The following is a 16,015-nucleotide window of genomic DNA, read 5'->3' on the forward strand; positions in this document are numbered from 1 at the left end:
GTTGAACAGTTTGTTGTTTTATCAGGTTGAACAGTTTGTTGTTTTATCAGGTTGAACAGTTTGTTGTTTTATCAGGTTGAACAGTTTGTTGTTTTACCAGGTTGAACAGTTTGTTGTTTTATCAGGTTGAACAGTTTGTTGTTTTATCAGGTTGAACAGTTTGTTGTTTTACCAGGTTGAATAGTTTGTTGTTTTATCAGGTTGAACAGTTTGTTGTTTTATCAGGTTGAAGAGTTTGTTGTTTTACCAGGTTGAACAGTTTGTTGTTTTATCAGGTTGAACAGTTTGTTGTTTTATCAGGTTGAACAGCTTGTTGTTTTATCAGGTTGAACAGCTTGTTGTTTTATCAGGTTGAACAGCTTGTTGTTTTATCAGGTTGAACAGCTTGTTGTTTTATCAGGTTCAACAGTTTGTTGTTTTACCAGGTTGAACAGTTTGTTGTTTTATCAGGTTGAACAGTTTGTTGTTTTACCAGGTTGAACAGTTTGTTGTTTTATCAGGTTGAACAGTTTGTTGTTTTATCAGGTTGAAGAGTTTGTTGTTTTACCAGGTTGAACAGTTTGTTGTTTTATCAGGTTGAACAGTTTGTTGTTTTACCAGGTTGAACAGTTTGTTGTTTTATCAGGTTGAAGAGTTTGTTGTTTTACCAGGTTGAACAGTTTGTTGTTTTATCAGGTTGAACAGTTTGTTGTTTTATCAGGTTGAACAGTTTGTTGTTTTATCAGGTTGAACAGTTTGTTGTTTTACCAGGTTGAACAGTTTGTTGTTTTATCAGGTTGAACAGTTTGTTGTTCTACCAGGTTGAACAGTTTGTTGTTTTACCAGGTTGAACAGTTTGTTGTTTTACCAGGTTGAACAGTTTGTTGTTTTATCAGGTTGAACAGTTTGTTGTTTTACCAGGTTGAACAGTTTGTTGTTTTACCAGGTTGAACAGTTTGTTGTTTTATCAGGTTGAACAGTTTGTTGTTTTATCAGGTTGAACAGTTTGTTGTTTTATCAGGTTGAACAGTTTGTTGTTTTATCAGGTTGAACAGTTTGTTGTTTTATCAGGTTGAACAGTTTGTTGTTTTATCAGGTTGAACAGTTTGTTGTTTTATCAGGTTGAACAGTTTGTTGTTTTACCAGGTTGAACAGTTTGTTGTTTTATCAGGTTGAACAGTTTGTTGTTTTATCAGGTTGAACAGTTTGTTGTTTTATCAGGTTGAACAGTTTGTTGTTTTACCAGGTTGAACAGTTTGTTGTTTTATCAGGTTGAACAATGTTCTAGTGACAAAGAAAAAACTGAAAGCTCGCTGCTGCTAGGTAACAATTCCGACCGTGTTTATTGTTATTTTACTTTATGAGCAATTGCCATGGTACAGAACTGTTTATTATTACTTTATGAGTAATTGCCATGGTACAGAACTGTTTATTATTATTTTAATTTATGATTAATTGCCATGGTACAGATCTGTTTATTATTAATTTATGAGTTATTACCATGTTACAGAACTGTTGGGGTGTTATAACTATGGCATCTTACTTGTGCTCTAACGTAAGCCACAAGGACCATTCTTACCCACGTACTGATTGGTTTTGGTTTGAATTTCGAGCAAAGCTACACGAGGGCTATTTGCGCTAGTCGTTCCTAATTTAGCAGTGTAAGGCTAAAGGGAAGGCTGTTAGTCATCACCACCCACTGCCAACTCTTGGGCTACTCTTTTACTAACGAATAGTGGGAATTGACTGTAACATTACAACACCCCCACGGCTGAAAGAGCGAGCATGTTTGGTGTAAGGGGGAGCCACGTGCTGAAGCTGTTGGTTTTACCATTTCCTTCGTGGAATAACACAAGCCTCAGCTTGTAGCATGAATCACACTCGTAAATAAAAACCACTAATTAAATTATCTTAACCCTAAACGTGCCTAAAAGGTTCGAACACATTTTTCGCAATTATTTATGCAAGTAATTAATACCACTAATTGTTGCTGTGTTCTTTCTACACGTTTCACAAACAAAATGTGCGATTTCATTAAATTCTCTCTCAGTAAACATTATAGAAACAAAAATTGAATAATTGTTTTAATTTCATATAATTTACACTGAAAAAAACTTTTAAAGATGCTATAAAGTTTCATATGACTCACTTTAACAATACCAAGTTATTAGACGAGACATTTATGAAACAAAGAAAATAGACTTTTCTTATGTTTTATTTTTTCGTGGCTTAGTTGTTAGAATGCTTATACATAAAAGTTCGAGATTCGACACACGATATGCTACTGAACACGCTGCTCGTTTGAAGCTGTAAGGAAGTTACAACTCTGATAATAAATTTGTTAATCGGCTAAGAGCTGAAACGTAAGCGGTAGCTGCTACTGGCTTGTTACCGTCTCCCCTCCATTGGTCAGAACTTATAAATTATCGATGGATATTCATGAAAGCTGTGGTTAACTCATGTCCCATTAGGAGCCTTCGATTAAACTGAAATACTTACTCAGTTTCCGGTTCTTAGACTCTTTTTTCTTTTTAAATAGTATTATTTTTTTATTTTAGCTTTCGAATCGAATTCTGACCATTAAGTGTACGGTTGTAAAATGTTTCCAAGGTTTTTAAAACATTAGCAATAAGTTAAATTATTCAATAACGGTATATTTATACTTGACAATATCAATAATAGATGACGCCACTAACCAGAAAGAGTTTGAAAGCACGAGTCTACCCAAGGTTCCTTTCTGTAACATGGCGAAAAGATTCAGTGAGTCTTGTTCTTTACAAATTAGAGATTATATTACTTTTAAAATAGTTTTTTTGTCTCCCTAACATTTACTGTATACTAGTTTGCTATCAAATATTTCATTAAAATTTTACTTTTACCATACAGCTATCGCACGGTAAATTGTATATATTTCACGTCATTTTGAACGTTGTTAAATACTATTTATTATATAAAGTTTATTAACCTTTGTAACGGATTCATCCGCTCCTGGTGCCCCTTCCTTTTTACCAACCTTCTGTTTGCTCCTTCCTTGACCCATGGTGGTCAGTTAATGTACTCTGTAAAATATATACCGTCCTGATTATTTGATACGTGTATAACATATTGAAACAAACAATAGATTTTACAGAATACAAGGAACACTCAAACAGATACCTTATAAACATATATTAAGAACCCAGCAATTCACCACACGAATAAAAATGAAACATTGTGATATCATTCACACGTCGAAAAATAATTTATTTGAAATTCCGAGCTGAAAAAAGTAAACAGAAAGTGAAAGTATATAAAAGCTGTAGAAAATAACCTGAATGGGGCTTTAGAACAAAAGACTAGTTGTAAAGTGATAGGGGTTACAGAAGACTAGTCTAACTGTGATAATCTAGGGGTTTCAGGAGTAAAAGACTAGCCGAAGTAATAGAGTTTAGGAGATAACATGACAAGCGTTAAAGGAGAAAAGACATGCTGAAATAATACATAGGGTCTGGGAAATAACGTGATATGAAGTTACAGGAGAAAATCATTAGCTGAAAACAAATCTAATAACAGGGTTATTGGAAAGAAAGCTAGCCTGAATGATAGAAAGACTAGGAGATAACGTGACAGTGAAATAAATTCACAATTTTCAAGAAATAGCTACAGAAAACAAACACAGTACAGAAGATTTTAAGAGACAATATAATCTGTAATATTACAAAACCTACAGGAGATAACACTAGTTATAACTTGGGAGAAGCAAAGTGTTCAAAAGATACTTTATATGTTGTAGTATGCAAATCGAAAACAAATTCCCCTCTGTATGTGAACTAGTGGGAGAAACTTGTGAAGAGAGATGTATATACAATATACACAAAGTTATGCTTTCAGATTATATTATTAACCTTGATACAAGGTATACAAAATTATGCTTGTTTGTTTTTTGCACAAAGCTACTCGAGGGCTATCTGTGCTAGCCGTCCCTAATTTAGCAGTGTAAGACTGGGGGGAAGGCAGCTAGTCATCACCACCCACCGCCAACTCTTGGGCTACTCTTTTACCAACGAATAATTGGATTGACCGTAACATTATAACGCCCCCACGGCTGGGAGGGCGAGCATGTTTGGTGCGACTCGGGCGCGAACCCGCGACCCTCAGATTACGAAGCGCACGCCTTAACGCGCTAGGCCATGCCAGGCCCCGTTTTTCATTGAACACTTCCCTTCTGGTCTATCACTTCTAAATTAAAGACAGGTATCATAGATATAGGTCGAGTAGCTTTGGGTGAAATTTGACAAAAAGACATATAAAATAATTTATTAAATTATTTGCATCCATATTACACCCACTGATTAATTATTTTGAAACAATTATTCATTATTTAACATTTAATTAATTTCTATGCTTAGCTTAGGAAATTACATCACCAGGAAAAACATCTTTTTTATACAAGTGGGACACACGATTTTAAGCGTTTAGGCAAGTTTATGATACTAAACATACACGCAAAGATTAACTTCCTGAAATGGTTAAAATTATTGTTACAGCAGACTTACTGCCATCTACAATGTAAAGTATAAACGAATAATCAAGTAATGAAAACATAAATACAATAAAAATATAAGATTTGAATCAATAGCGTTAATTTTTGTACGTATTAGGCTACAATTAATACAAACGTCTAAATTTGAGAAACGACAAGAGTGTGATAAATGTTAATTTAACATTATTGTTTTTGTAAATTAAACACTGAAGATAAAATTAAAAAACCTAAAACTAATAACTCTGCTTTAAACATATCACTTCTAGTCGTTATATAACTCCCCGAATTTCATCAAACGTGAAAGAAATGTAAGTTTTAAAGTATATGTTTTGAATTTATAAGAAAATATTTTTGTCCACCCCTCTCAACAAACCAATTCCTGTTGTTAAAAGGGCGTGGCCTCACTCTTTGAATCGCGTTCTGCCACGTGTACTTTAGCAGATCTATTGCGACTAGAAATAATACATATATATATATTTACAAAAGAAAACCATACTCAGGGTAATCTGTCAGTTTGAAACTACAAGACTGGAACCCATGTATGTAAAACTATACGTAGAACATTTCAATAAATGTATAAATCGATTTTTAAAATGCTCCAATCTATATGCTTCCTAAGTCCCTATAGCTAAAAATTAAAACATTATCAGTTTATAAGTAATACCGATTATCTTACTGTATTTTACTCTTTTTCAGTAAAAAAGTAAGAATTACTTTTACTGTGAGAATGACGTTACCTTTTACTTAAACGTAGTTTTCCCTGCCAAGCAGATATGGTGTGCTGCTTTGCTGATTTTACCAAAGCATGGTCATGTGACGTACGTTACAGCGCTGGCGATAGCGTCGCGCCATCTGATGCCCATTATTTGCAAATTGATTTTTTATATAATATTTTCAACAGTGATTCATCAACAGTGCAAAATTGTTCGTTTTAAAGCAAAATCATATTGGGCTATTTGCTCTGTCCCTTTTGTAGAATTGAACACCTGAGTATGGGATTGAAAGTCTATAAATATACAGTTGTCCCACCAGGAGAGCCACAAGATAGGCTACAGAATAACTTCAAGCCTAAGTTAATGATGTCGGAAAAACACGCTAGTTCAAAACATCTTAATACAAAATTATAAAACCCCATAAACTAAACATTTTCGAAAGGTGAACTTTTTTCTTCTGGAGCAAACGTCAGCTAAATATATCATATATATATATTATTTTCCATTTAAATGAAAAATGAAACTTTGCATTTTATATTCTCTATCATAATAGCGTGCTACTCCTGTGTTTCTTACCCAAAGCAAAAAAAAAAAAACGTTAATAACTGGGTGATAATTTTAGGGACAAATATTACTAATATACAAAGTAACTCAGCATTTCTGTGCTCTAACATTTACGAGGATAAAACAACAACAACAAACAACTATATATTTCCTGAATTATTTAAATAATACATTGAAATTGAAAACTTTTCTTCCAATCAAAATGACGGATATGTATTTATGTAAATTTTTGCAAATAAGTTATCAGTGAAGTGAGAAACTTCCTTTTAAGTAAACTAGGCTTACAAGGACTGACAATAATAAAAATGCGAAAAATAAAACCCATGCTGCTTTTAATAAAAAATATAACACATCTTCCACTTCACAGGTGAAACATCAGGCTTAGCTTTGCGGTGTTTTTCAAGGAATATGCTCTTTATTATAAGTGTTTTATCCAAAAAAAAAAAGGATCATCCAAAGATAAGTTTCCCATCTAAATATTTCCAAACTACTTCTGAAAATTATAAAATTCCTGTTAGGTTATTGTATAGTCTTTTAAGACTGTAGTATTGAAACTTACACTTCATTTTAATTGTGAAGAAAAACGCTGATAATTTCTGTTGAATAATTTAAAATATTCACATACATTATGTTTATTATTCAAATATATTCTAACACAAATACCGCGAATTCGTGATAAAATTGTCTCTTATTGTAGCTATGGTTTTACAATATATCCTCGTGACCGTACGACTACCGGTATGTTGTCATCTCTAATATTACTTCACAGTGATACTCACCAAGTTTGACATCCATGCTGGACATAGGACTTCCTAATAAATTATTTATAGGCATTATAAGTCTTATTCGATGCATAGAAACGAACATACGACACATAACACAATATGATGACATTCTTACCCCCCAATATGGTATTTACACACAGGGGGAGCAAACTGAATAAACTCGTACAAAAGTTAACGAAATTTTCTTTCTCATGTAATAGATGTCAATAAACCATAGCCAATGAAAGATTGATTTAACAAACCAATGCTCATTCACTACTAAATATGTTTGTGTAATTTCCGGGGTAAACGTGTCCCACCCACTTTTAGAAATGAGGAAAATCATCTCTTCTCCCCCACCTTTTGAAAATGTGTGTGTGTTTTCCTTATTGCAAAGCCACATCGAATTATCTGCTGAGCCCACCGATGGAAATCGAACCCCTGATTTTAGCGTTATAACTCCATAGACTTACCGCTGTACTAGAGGGCGCTTTTTGAAAACAAAACGTGTTTTCCGGCTGAACTATTTCCTTTTAATTATATTTACGTAAAACTAGTTATCGTGACCAACAAAGTTTACAATAGACCATGATGATACCCATGTAATGCATCTGTCTCAGTCCTGGTGCAGCAGCTTGCGTGAGATCTTTGAAACATGAACAGTTTAATGAGCTAAATGTATTTTTTTTAATGCGGCCCGGCATGGCTAAGCGTGTTAAGGCGTGCGACTCGTAATCGGAGGGTCGCGGGTTCGCATCCCTGTCGCACCAAACATTTCTCGCCCTTTCAGGTGTGGGGACGTTATAATGTTACGGTAAATCCCATTATTCGTTGGTAAAATAGTAACCCAAGAGTTGGCGGTAGCTAATGATGACTATCTGCCTTCCTTCTAGTCTTACAACTACTAAATTAGGGACGGCTAGCACAGATAGTTCTTGGGATTCGCTTTGTGCAAAAAACAATCTTTTGAAAACCAGTAAAATTTAAATAAATTATGTCCATCATAATATATCTAATTTAAATATTAAATAATGTTTGCTTGGACAAAACTATACAATTATAAACAATGGTTGTGTGTAGTGAGTGTAGACAACGAATTAAGAAACATTTTAAAAGAAAACCCGCTGTAAAACGGAATTGTAGTTTTTGAAATATTTATATTCTCAGTTATTCTTTATTTCAAAATAAGAGCGCCATCTAGTCCTAGTTATGGTTTTAGTCTTGCTCTGATAACGGATTCGCTGTCGCGCTGTTCAGTATGGTTACGATGTGTTTCTAATCAGAAATCAAATGCAGTTTTTGACCATTATGGCATTGAAACTTAAAAGGAACAAGTCGTAGAAATATAAGGATAATAAATGTACCACGTTATTGTCAAAAACATAATGTTCGATTTCTTGTATAAACTACAAAAGAAGGATTTCCATGCGTGGAACCATCGTTGGTGTAACTTATGTAGGGAGTAAGCAAATAAAACTTACTGTTCTTTCTCGAGCTTTGAAAAGTTTTATACCTGCAATTATTTATATCAATAAGACTAGTAAACGTTTAACAGGTTCGTATACTGATAGATGTAAATTTTGATTATGTTATTTTAACTTAAAGTCTAACTAAGAGTTAGTAAAGAAGCAGTAGATGCTTAGGGTAGTTAGTAAGTTGTTTAACCCTAACTGTTGTGTGAAAGAAATGGCAGGCTATCAACATTCTGATATCCTCCAAAACACTCTTTGTTTATTTGATTTTGGTTTTCGCTTCTGTGCAAAAAAGTGTAGGTTTAGACAACGATGTGTTCTATGATTTTTTTTAGCTGCATGTTTGTTTTGAATTTCGCGCAAAGCTACACGAGGGATATGTGTGCTTTTAGCTGCATGTATAATTATTACTATTTAATCAACTTACTCAATGTAATTAATTAACTTTTTATTCTTCCTTCGTTTAATTATAAGGATATCCAACATGAAAACCATGGTTAATATAGAGACGTTACAGATTATAAAAGCAGAAATGTATTAATAAATGGTTACGTTATATGTGTCAAAGTATTTTTACTGAGTCACCAAAACAGTTCACTGGACCAGTAGTTAGCCATTTTGGAAATTAAAGGATATTTGGTTTACAGAAGGTACAACAATGTAAAAAGCAGTGAACTTTAGGTCCCCCCCCCCAAATAAAGCTGTGCAGTGTAAATGTTGATAAAATAAATTTGTAATCATAGGTATACATATATTAGACCCTTACAATTCCTTTTAAAAGTACTAAACAAACCAGATAATTTTTGTTAAGGCATAATAAAACTTTCTATACCAGTTGTTTTTACAGCGTGTTAACATTTTCCATGATAAAACATTATTTAAACTAAACAGTAATATTTTACTGTAATATTCTGTAAACCTATTTTGTAGAATTGTATTTTTCCTCTTCTCCTTTTTTATATTTATTATGTAATTATTAATACTATTATTTTAGTCAGTTTTACACGTCTATACATAAAGTAATAATTCGTATTTATAAGGTGATTTAGAAAGAGGTTTTAAGGGGTTTACTGTGGTGCTGTTTGTCATATTTATTGTTGAAGGAGGTGGAACAGTAGTGCCATAGAGAAATAGAAAGAGACAAAAGGAATTTCTAGAAAGGGAGGCTAGTGGTTAGGAAAGACGATTGCCGCAGATATCAACGTCCGCCTACCACATAGGTATTTGAGACAGGAGCTACAGGGGTAGAAGAGTCTGAAATAGATGTCTTTGGAAATATTCCAAATCAGCCAAGCTCGAGATTCATTATAGAACAAAAGTTGACAAATAGGACTCTCCATTATCAGGAGAAATGAATCACAATTTTTTCCGTTGAAAAATGAAGATCCTGTAGAGGATTTAGAAATTGGAAGAAACAAAAATCGTAGAGAGGTTTGCACAGAATGCTGATTGTCAACCGCATAAGATAACGATAACCTTTCATGTCCAGGAAGAAAGACCAGTACACATTCCGCTCCATGGTGCTTTGGCGTTTCGATTACAGCAAGTTTAAATTTTGCCTGTTGAAGACTTTAAGCACAGTGCAGTTTATGACCTGAGAAGGGTTGGCGTTTAGAGGTCATGAGGAAAAGAAAGAGAACCTAACTCAGCTTCTGAAGTTGAGGTCAGAAGATGATCTCAAACTCTGTATGTGGTTAATACATAATTAGGGTTATAACTGCCGTAAAATTCGGAATGAGATCCCGTATTTAATGTGTAACTCCATTGTTAGAGACATAGCAGTGATTGAATGTTCTGCTTTTGCTGTGATATTCAGTAATCATTTATCGAACACAAGATATATCTGGCATTGAACAAAAGTCAATATGCCTCTGTTTTGTGCCACAGGCTTTCATGCCACACAAATAATTTGAAAGTCTTCATAAAGTGTATTCAATAATAGGAGAAAGAATATCCAAGGTTGCCACTGATGTATTACTGCACCTCAATCTACCCATTTCTGGTCTTCGTGGGCAAACATACTAAAAAATAAGTCGCACCAATACTCTGGTGCGCAGGTTTTCTTTAGAAAAAAACAGCCACTAGCTTTTTATGACCATCGCGGTCCTCACTGGGTAAATTTCATTTTTTTTTAAATACTTAGCATGTATAGTCTCTTCTGTATTTCACAATTTTTCAAGAGGATACACGAGTTGCGATGTTTGTTTGAACAATTGGGAAAATTTTAAGGTAATGTTCGGGACACTAGAAAAGTCTGAGAATGGATCCTAAGCTATTTTCAAACCGCTGTACCCCACAAAGAGAATTGTTTGTGCCCTAACCATTCTGTCAGTGCTCAACCAGTACAAGCCATTGTCGCTTAGTTTCGAAGAAGTGGCTTCATGTGGTGCAACAGCTAATGGTTCTGGAAAGGTTTCGGAAGGAGACAACGATCTTAGGGATAATTTTATTCCCTAGAGCTCTGGAGGAATTAGCGTGTCTAAATATAAATATATATGTGTCTTTGTAAAAGAGAACACAAACCGTTGCTAGAATACTTGCTCCACTGAAATGTATTAAAACTTCTCCTCAAGAGAAAATAACAAAGAAACACTTTAGCAAGCATTTGATAAATCCAAATACTACACATGAGAAAACATCCAAGCACTTGACTGGTTAGGATGGTGCACGTGCACCAACGTTTCTTTTGGTGTACTATGGAGCTGCTGTACGCTATAAATGTGCAGTTCAGAGAGTTTTTCGACCACACAGGCCTGCAGACCCTTGTAAAACTGCAGAAAGTTTTCTTCACTGGAGAGAGACTGACGGTATTGAGAATTGACCAGAAAGTCATTACATGCGCACTTAATCATGTTCATCTCACAATACACCTGCAGTTCTAGCACTATGGTTACAAACATCTTGCGGAAAATCATTGTGGCCTTTTTGATCAGGGTGAGGCCCTGGTGAGGTTACTGTTAGTTGTCCCTGCGTACACTCCTGAGCCTAAGAAGTGCATTAGTGCTCTGAAAAGTCTGAAGACCTAGCTTCGTAATTCCGTGAAACAAAGTGGCCTGAACGATATAGCCAGGCTCGGCATATTCATCAAGAACATTTTCGTTACTTGGACAGGAAATGCTCCGCCAGCAGTTTACTGATATAAATGCCTAGAAAAGGAATATATTTTTTTGATATTTTCTTTTCTATTAGTTGGCAAGATCAATTTTAAATTCAACTTTAAAGTAGGATAAGATATAGTTTTTGTTTTGAATTTCGCGCAAAGCTACACGAGGACTATCTCTGTTAGCCGTTCCTAATCTTGCAATGTAGGACTAGAGGGAAGACAGCTAGTCATCACCACCCACCGCCAACTCTTGGGCTACTCTTTTACCAACAAATAGTGGGATTGACCGTCACATTATAATGCCCCCACAGTTTAAAGGGCAAGCATGTTTAGTGCGACGGGGATTTGAACCCGCGACCCTCGGACTACGAGTCGAGTGCCTTAACCACCTGGCCGTGCCAGGCCTTATGATATAGTGAAAGAACAAGAGAGATCTTGTCAGATGTACATTGTAGTAAGTTTCTTCTAAAGGCAAGTTCAGGTGTGCTTCTAAATGTTTTGTTTCTTTTATTGTACCGTACTGTTTATAGTTATTTTATTTGTATACCAAAACAGGAAATTTCATAAAGAGGGAACCATTCTTGATATTGTCGAACTGTATAAGTCCAGGTCCAAAATTAATAAGTTGTAGGAATTGAGAAATAAATATATATAGATTTCACCTGCTGCAACAGCCAAAGTACACACCAGATATGTTTAACTCATTTTACATATGCATATTTTTATTCAGACTAACAATAACACAGCTTCGTCTCTAATTATTTGTTGTTGTTTGTTTCTAAGTATCACCAATGTAAGTGTTATTACTATTTCTTAAGTTGTATTGATACGTGAATGTCGTGGAAAGTGTTAAGTGGTTCTCGAATGTAAACGATTAGATCTTTAAAAGTTTTAAAATAGTGTAAACATTGATACAACTGCTGTTCAGTAATTGTTGTACATTTATGTGAAATAACAAAGGGGGAAGATTAACCCTAAAAGAAACAATCGATTTCTTTTTATTTTTGTATAGAATATATTATTTTATAATCTAATTTCACAATTGCCCCTTCTATTTTTAAAATGAAAGTTTCACCCCTGCCGGAACGTGATAATACGAGGCTTCAGAGGTGCTCGGAATGTTCTGGCTGTTAAAGTGTTATTGGTAAAGTTAGGGTTTACAGTGCTTTTTCAGCTTCGGTATTTTGACTTCTGATTATATCACTTTAGTTTTCTCAAGGTCGATTTACACGCACAACGATATTACCAGGTAGGTGATGTTTTTGAAAGCGCAGCTGTATGGATTTGAATAAATAATATTACTCATGCACGCTACAAACTGGCGTAAGGTATGATAAACTATGGTTATAATTTTTCAGTTAGATTTATAGCTTGAAAAAGATTGCTTGTAAAAGCTCGTTTATTTCTGTGCGTAATATGAAGTACTTAAATATAAACAAGCTCAGTAGGATACATACCAGGACTTTTATTTTTTGGAAAACCTATAGTGACGGACGACAGAGTAACTGAGGCCTAACGTATAAGTTGTTCGTTGTACATAGCAAAACATTTGTTTATTTCATTCGCAACGTTTCACTAGGTTGTATGCTTATAGGTTACTATTGTATTGTTATAGGTTGTCACGTCATTATTTTAAGCCGTAACATAGTGTCTCATAAAATGGTTCCGAGTGTTGTATTTCTTATTCAAATACAAACTTTTTGCTCGTAGCTCCGCCATCTTTTGACCGATTTGAGGCCTATTTACAGTTTCCGACTGGGCAGGTCAAACCCTTTTAGTTGATGTATTTGATCGCGACGTAGGTTTCACAGAGTAATTCATTCTAATCCTGCTTAAAATAATTTCAGTGTGAGGGTAGGTTGGAAGAAAACTTGATGAATGATTATACCAAATTGGACTCCCGTACCACGGGGGGGAGTATCGTAATGTACTTTAAACCTCCTCTAAGGAGTCTGAGTCTGGAACAGCGTTCTGCCTGCGAACGTGTAACACTAGAAATAGGATTTCAATACTCATGGTGGGCAGATCATAAGTAGCCCATTGTATAATTTTTATTAACTACCAGCAAACGGACCAAACATTCAGTTTTAAGATCCTTCTGTAGCTTTACGTGAAATTCAAATCAAACAAACATAAAGGAATTTCGGATGCGGCGGCTATTGAGGATTCCTTCTACTTTTTGAATTAAATTCTGTTCGTTTCGATTTTTGTATGCCACCTGATGACGTAAGGAGAACCTAGTGAAATTTTGTAAATAAAATAAACAGTTAATTATTAAGTAAGACGCATCAAAGTATCACAGTATCCGTGATTCGATATTGTAATTATCTTTGTTTATTTGTTGTTAAACACGACATTACGGAATGGGCTACATGTTCTCTTATCATTGCGGGTATCGAAACCCAGTTGTTAGCGTTATTAAGTCCTTAAGGTTACTGGCGAGCCACCGGTAGAGGAGTTGTGCAAAAAGAAACTTGGTTCGAATCCCCGTTGCACCAAACATGCTCGCCCTTTCAGCCGTGGGAGCGTTATAATGTGACGGTGAATCCCACTTTTCCTTGGCAAAAGAGTAGCCCAAGAGTTGGCGGTGGGTGGTGATGACTAGCTGCCTTCCCTCTAGTCTTACACTGCTAAATTAGGGACGGCTAGCGCAGATAGCCCTCGTATAGCTTTGCGCGAAATTCAACATGAAACAAAAAACAAAGTTTCCAGTCGTAAACATTGTGTACAAATTCCAAAAGACTTGTACGATCTCACGTATTGCTTGCTGCGAATTAGTAAAACATAATAAATCCAGGTTTAGAATAAATGGCACAAATGAAGTTGTAGGTCTTTACAGACAAATAAAAGTGACATGTTGTTAAGTGTTAATACGAAACACTTCATTACTTAATGGTAACGTTTAAAAGTTTTTTATAGGACCGATTTTTGTTTGTTGTTTATAAGACCGAACGAATAGAAATAAAAGACCATATTTTTTCTCATGCCTTTCCACTCTATTTGTGCTAAAGACAATTCGGCCCCTCCTAACATATCCTCTTCCTCCAAAAGAGTGTTTTCTTCCAGTGCTTGAAAAGTCTTTTTTTTTTTTTTTTTTTTTTTTTATCACGAGTCCCTGCCCCATATAACGTCCTGTGTTCAGTACTATTTTATTATAACCATTAAAAATGCAACACAAAACAACTGTCTTGGTTACAAAATTATAGTTCGTCTATCTGTTTTGTGGAAACTGTTCCACACGTTGTTATATGCCGAATCAATAAATAAAATTGCAAATAGGAAAAATTCACAATTAACGTAAAACAAGAAAGAAAATTTCTGAGATTTGCAAAGTATCCAGTTTTGTTTTTTTTGCAAAGCCTATTTATTGCGGGTTTTGTTCTACACTTCTATTTATTTGATACCTTGTCGACACTACAACTACTTCCGGATGGATATATATATATATATATATGCTGACGTGTTGGTCACTCCATCACAAAAACAAGATAGATAGCACCTATACTTGACTATACCCGAGGCGACAGTCGGATATACTCTGTTTAATAGCAGGTTTCCGTTCAGTGGATCGTGCTTACATAGAGACGGATCAAGAAAGATAAAGCCAAAATGAAACATCAACTTGGCAAGAGTTTAGGCCTAAAGAGATGTTTACGACGTAATAAACTTGGAGCAGGGTAATAACAATAAACCGCGTGAGTTCTCTTCCAATCAATACCTTCGACTTGCTTAGACCTCTTCGATACTCGATGAAGATTTTGTTCAGGCATGTTGATTGGTAGAACAGTTCAGTAAAAGTTATTTTCTGCCATTTTTATTGGAATTCCTCACTACTATGTGGCCTACTGTGTTCCTTACTTTTGCAGTTAATTATATCCGTTTATTATGAAAACATTTCACCCACGTATTTGCAAGTCTGTTATTCGACGCTGTAATGGAGTCCATCTTATTTTTCATTATTACTTTACTAGCGACACCATATCTCCCATAAGAGGTGGTGTTAAAACAAGTAAATGATAGGTGTTAAAATACCTAACCCTAAACCTGACTTATTATAACATAAGTAAATGATGAATTCAGTACGTATCGTAACAGTTCTTTTCATGTTTATTAATAGTCTCTTATTAATTTATAACGCACTTGTGATATAACACCCAGTATAAATCGGAGTTATATGGTATTAAGATAAACAAATGATAGTGTCAAAATTCCTTATCCCAATTGAGATTTCTTGTGACAAATAAAACTAATAAACAATTAAACTTTTCCAACTCAGGACATGTAACAGTTCTTGTCACATAGTTTGTTAATATAGTCTCTCAGTGACTATTATCTACGTCGTGTATTCCAGCAGATCTTAAAGGATTCTGATATTAAGTGAACAGCCTTATCGGAATTAGATACAACAGATGTATTGGGGTTGTCATTTGATTATCTACTCTTACTGACTTTCATCCACTCCTAATTTGATATGTTTAATATGTGACTGGACTAAGTGAAATTGGGAGCTTTCTAGTGGTTCAGTTGTAAAAGTAAGGGCTTATAAAGGGTAAACCTCGATTTCCTATAAAATGAGTTCCATCCCAGTATCTACTGTACTGAGTTCTTTATTAGACAATTAAAGTACATTTAAAAAGATAAGAACATTAAGTGTTGGCACAAAGTTAAATTTTAGATAAAATAAGACATAAACATGTTACAACTAACAAATGTTGTTATAATCATATGATCACTAGAACAAAGTCAAGTGCTGTGAAACGTTTTTCGTAGTTTGTTATCTTAAGTAACTCTGTTTATATATAGTCTTACTTAACGAAAGCCAGTTATATTATTTTTTTCTTCAATGTTGTTCGTTATAATTAATTACTAGTGCTGCCCTCTCGTGGTCGGGATTAAAC

The 16,015-nt window shown here is 34.6% G+C and overlaps 1 protein-coding gene and 1 long non-coding RNA gene across 11 annotated transcripts in view; one reads left to right on the forward strand and one right to left on the reverse strand.

Moving 5' to 3' along the window:
* LOC143226805 (uncharacterized) overlaps window positions 1–16,015 on the reverse strand; it is a 76,498-nt gene that overhangs the window by 23,638 nt on the left and 36,845 nt on the right. Inside the window, exons 1-2 of one of the 2 annotated variants that reach the window (XM_076458241.1) lie at window positions 5,239–5,299; window positions 2,945–3,038 (exon numbers count right to left, since the gene is read on the reverse strand). In XM_076458241.1, coding sequence (XP_076314356.1) covers window positions 2,945–3,019 — 75 coding nt within the window. In that variant the 5' untranslated portion in view covers window positions 3,020–3,038; window positions 5,239–5,299. Of the gene's footprint in view, window positions 1–2,944; window positions 3,039–5,238; window positions 5,300–16,015 lie in introns of those variants that run through there. The other variant, XM_076458240.1, reaches the window with a different exon arrangement.
* LOC143226806 (uncharacterized) overlaps window positions 12,195–16,015 on the forward strand; it is a 95,826-nt gene continuing 92,005 nt past the window's right edge. For 6 of the 9 annotated variants that reach the window (XR_013014746.1, XR_013014748.1, XR_013014750.1 and 3 more), the window contains exon 1: window positions 12,195–12,366. This is a non-coding gene — a long non-coding RNA (uncharacterized LOC143226806). The remainder of the gene's footprint in view (window positions 12,367–16,015) is intronic. The other 3 variants (XR_013014751.1, XR_013014747.1, XR_013014752.1) reach the window with 2 other exon arrangements.

The sequence above is a fragment of the Tachypleus tridentatus genome, chromosome 9 (genome assembly GCF_004210375.1).
Source record: "Tachypleus tridentatus isolate NWPU-2018 chromosome 9, ASM421037v1, whole genome shotgun sequence".
NCBI lineage: Eukaryota > Metazoa > Arthropoda > Merostomata > Xiphosura > Limulidae > Tachypleus > Tachypleus tridentatus.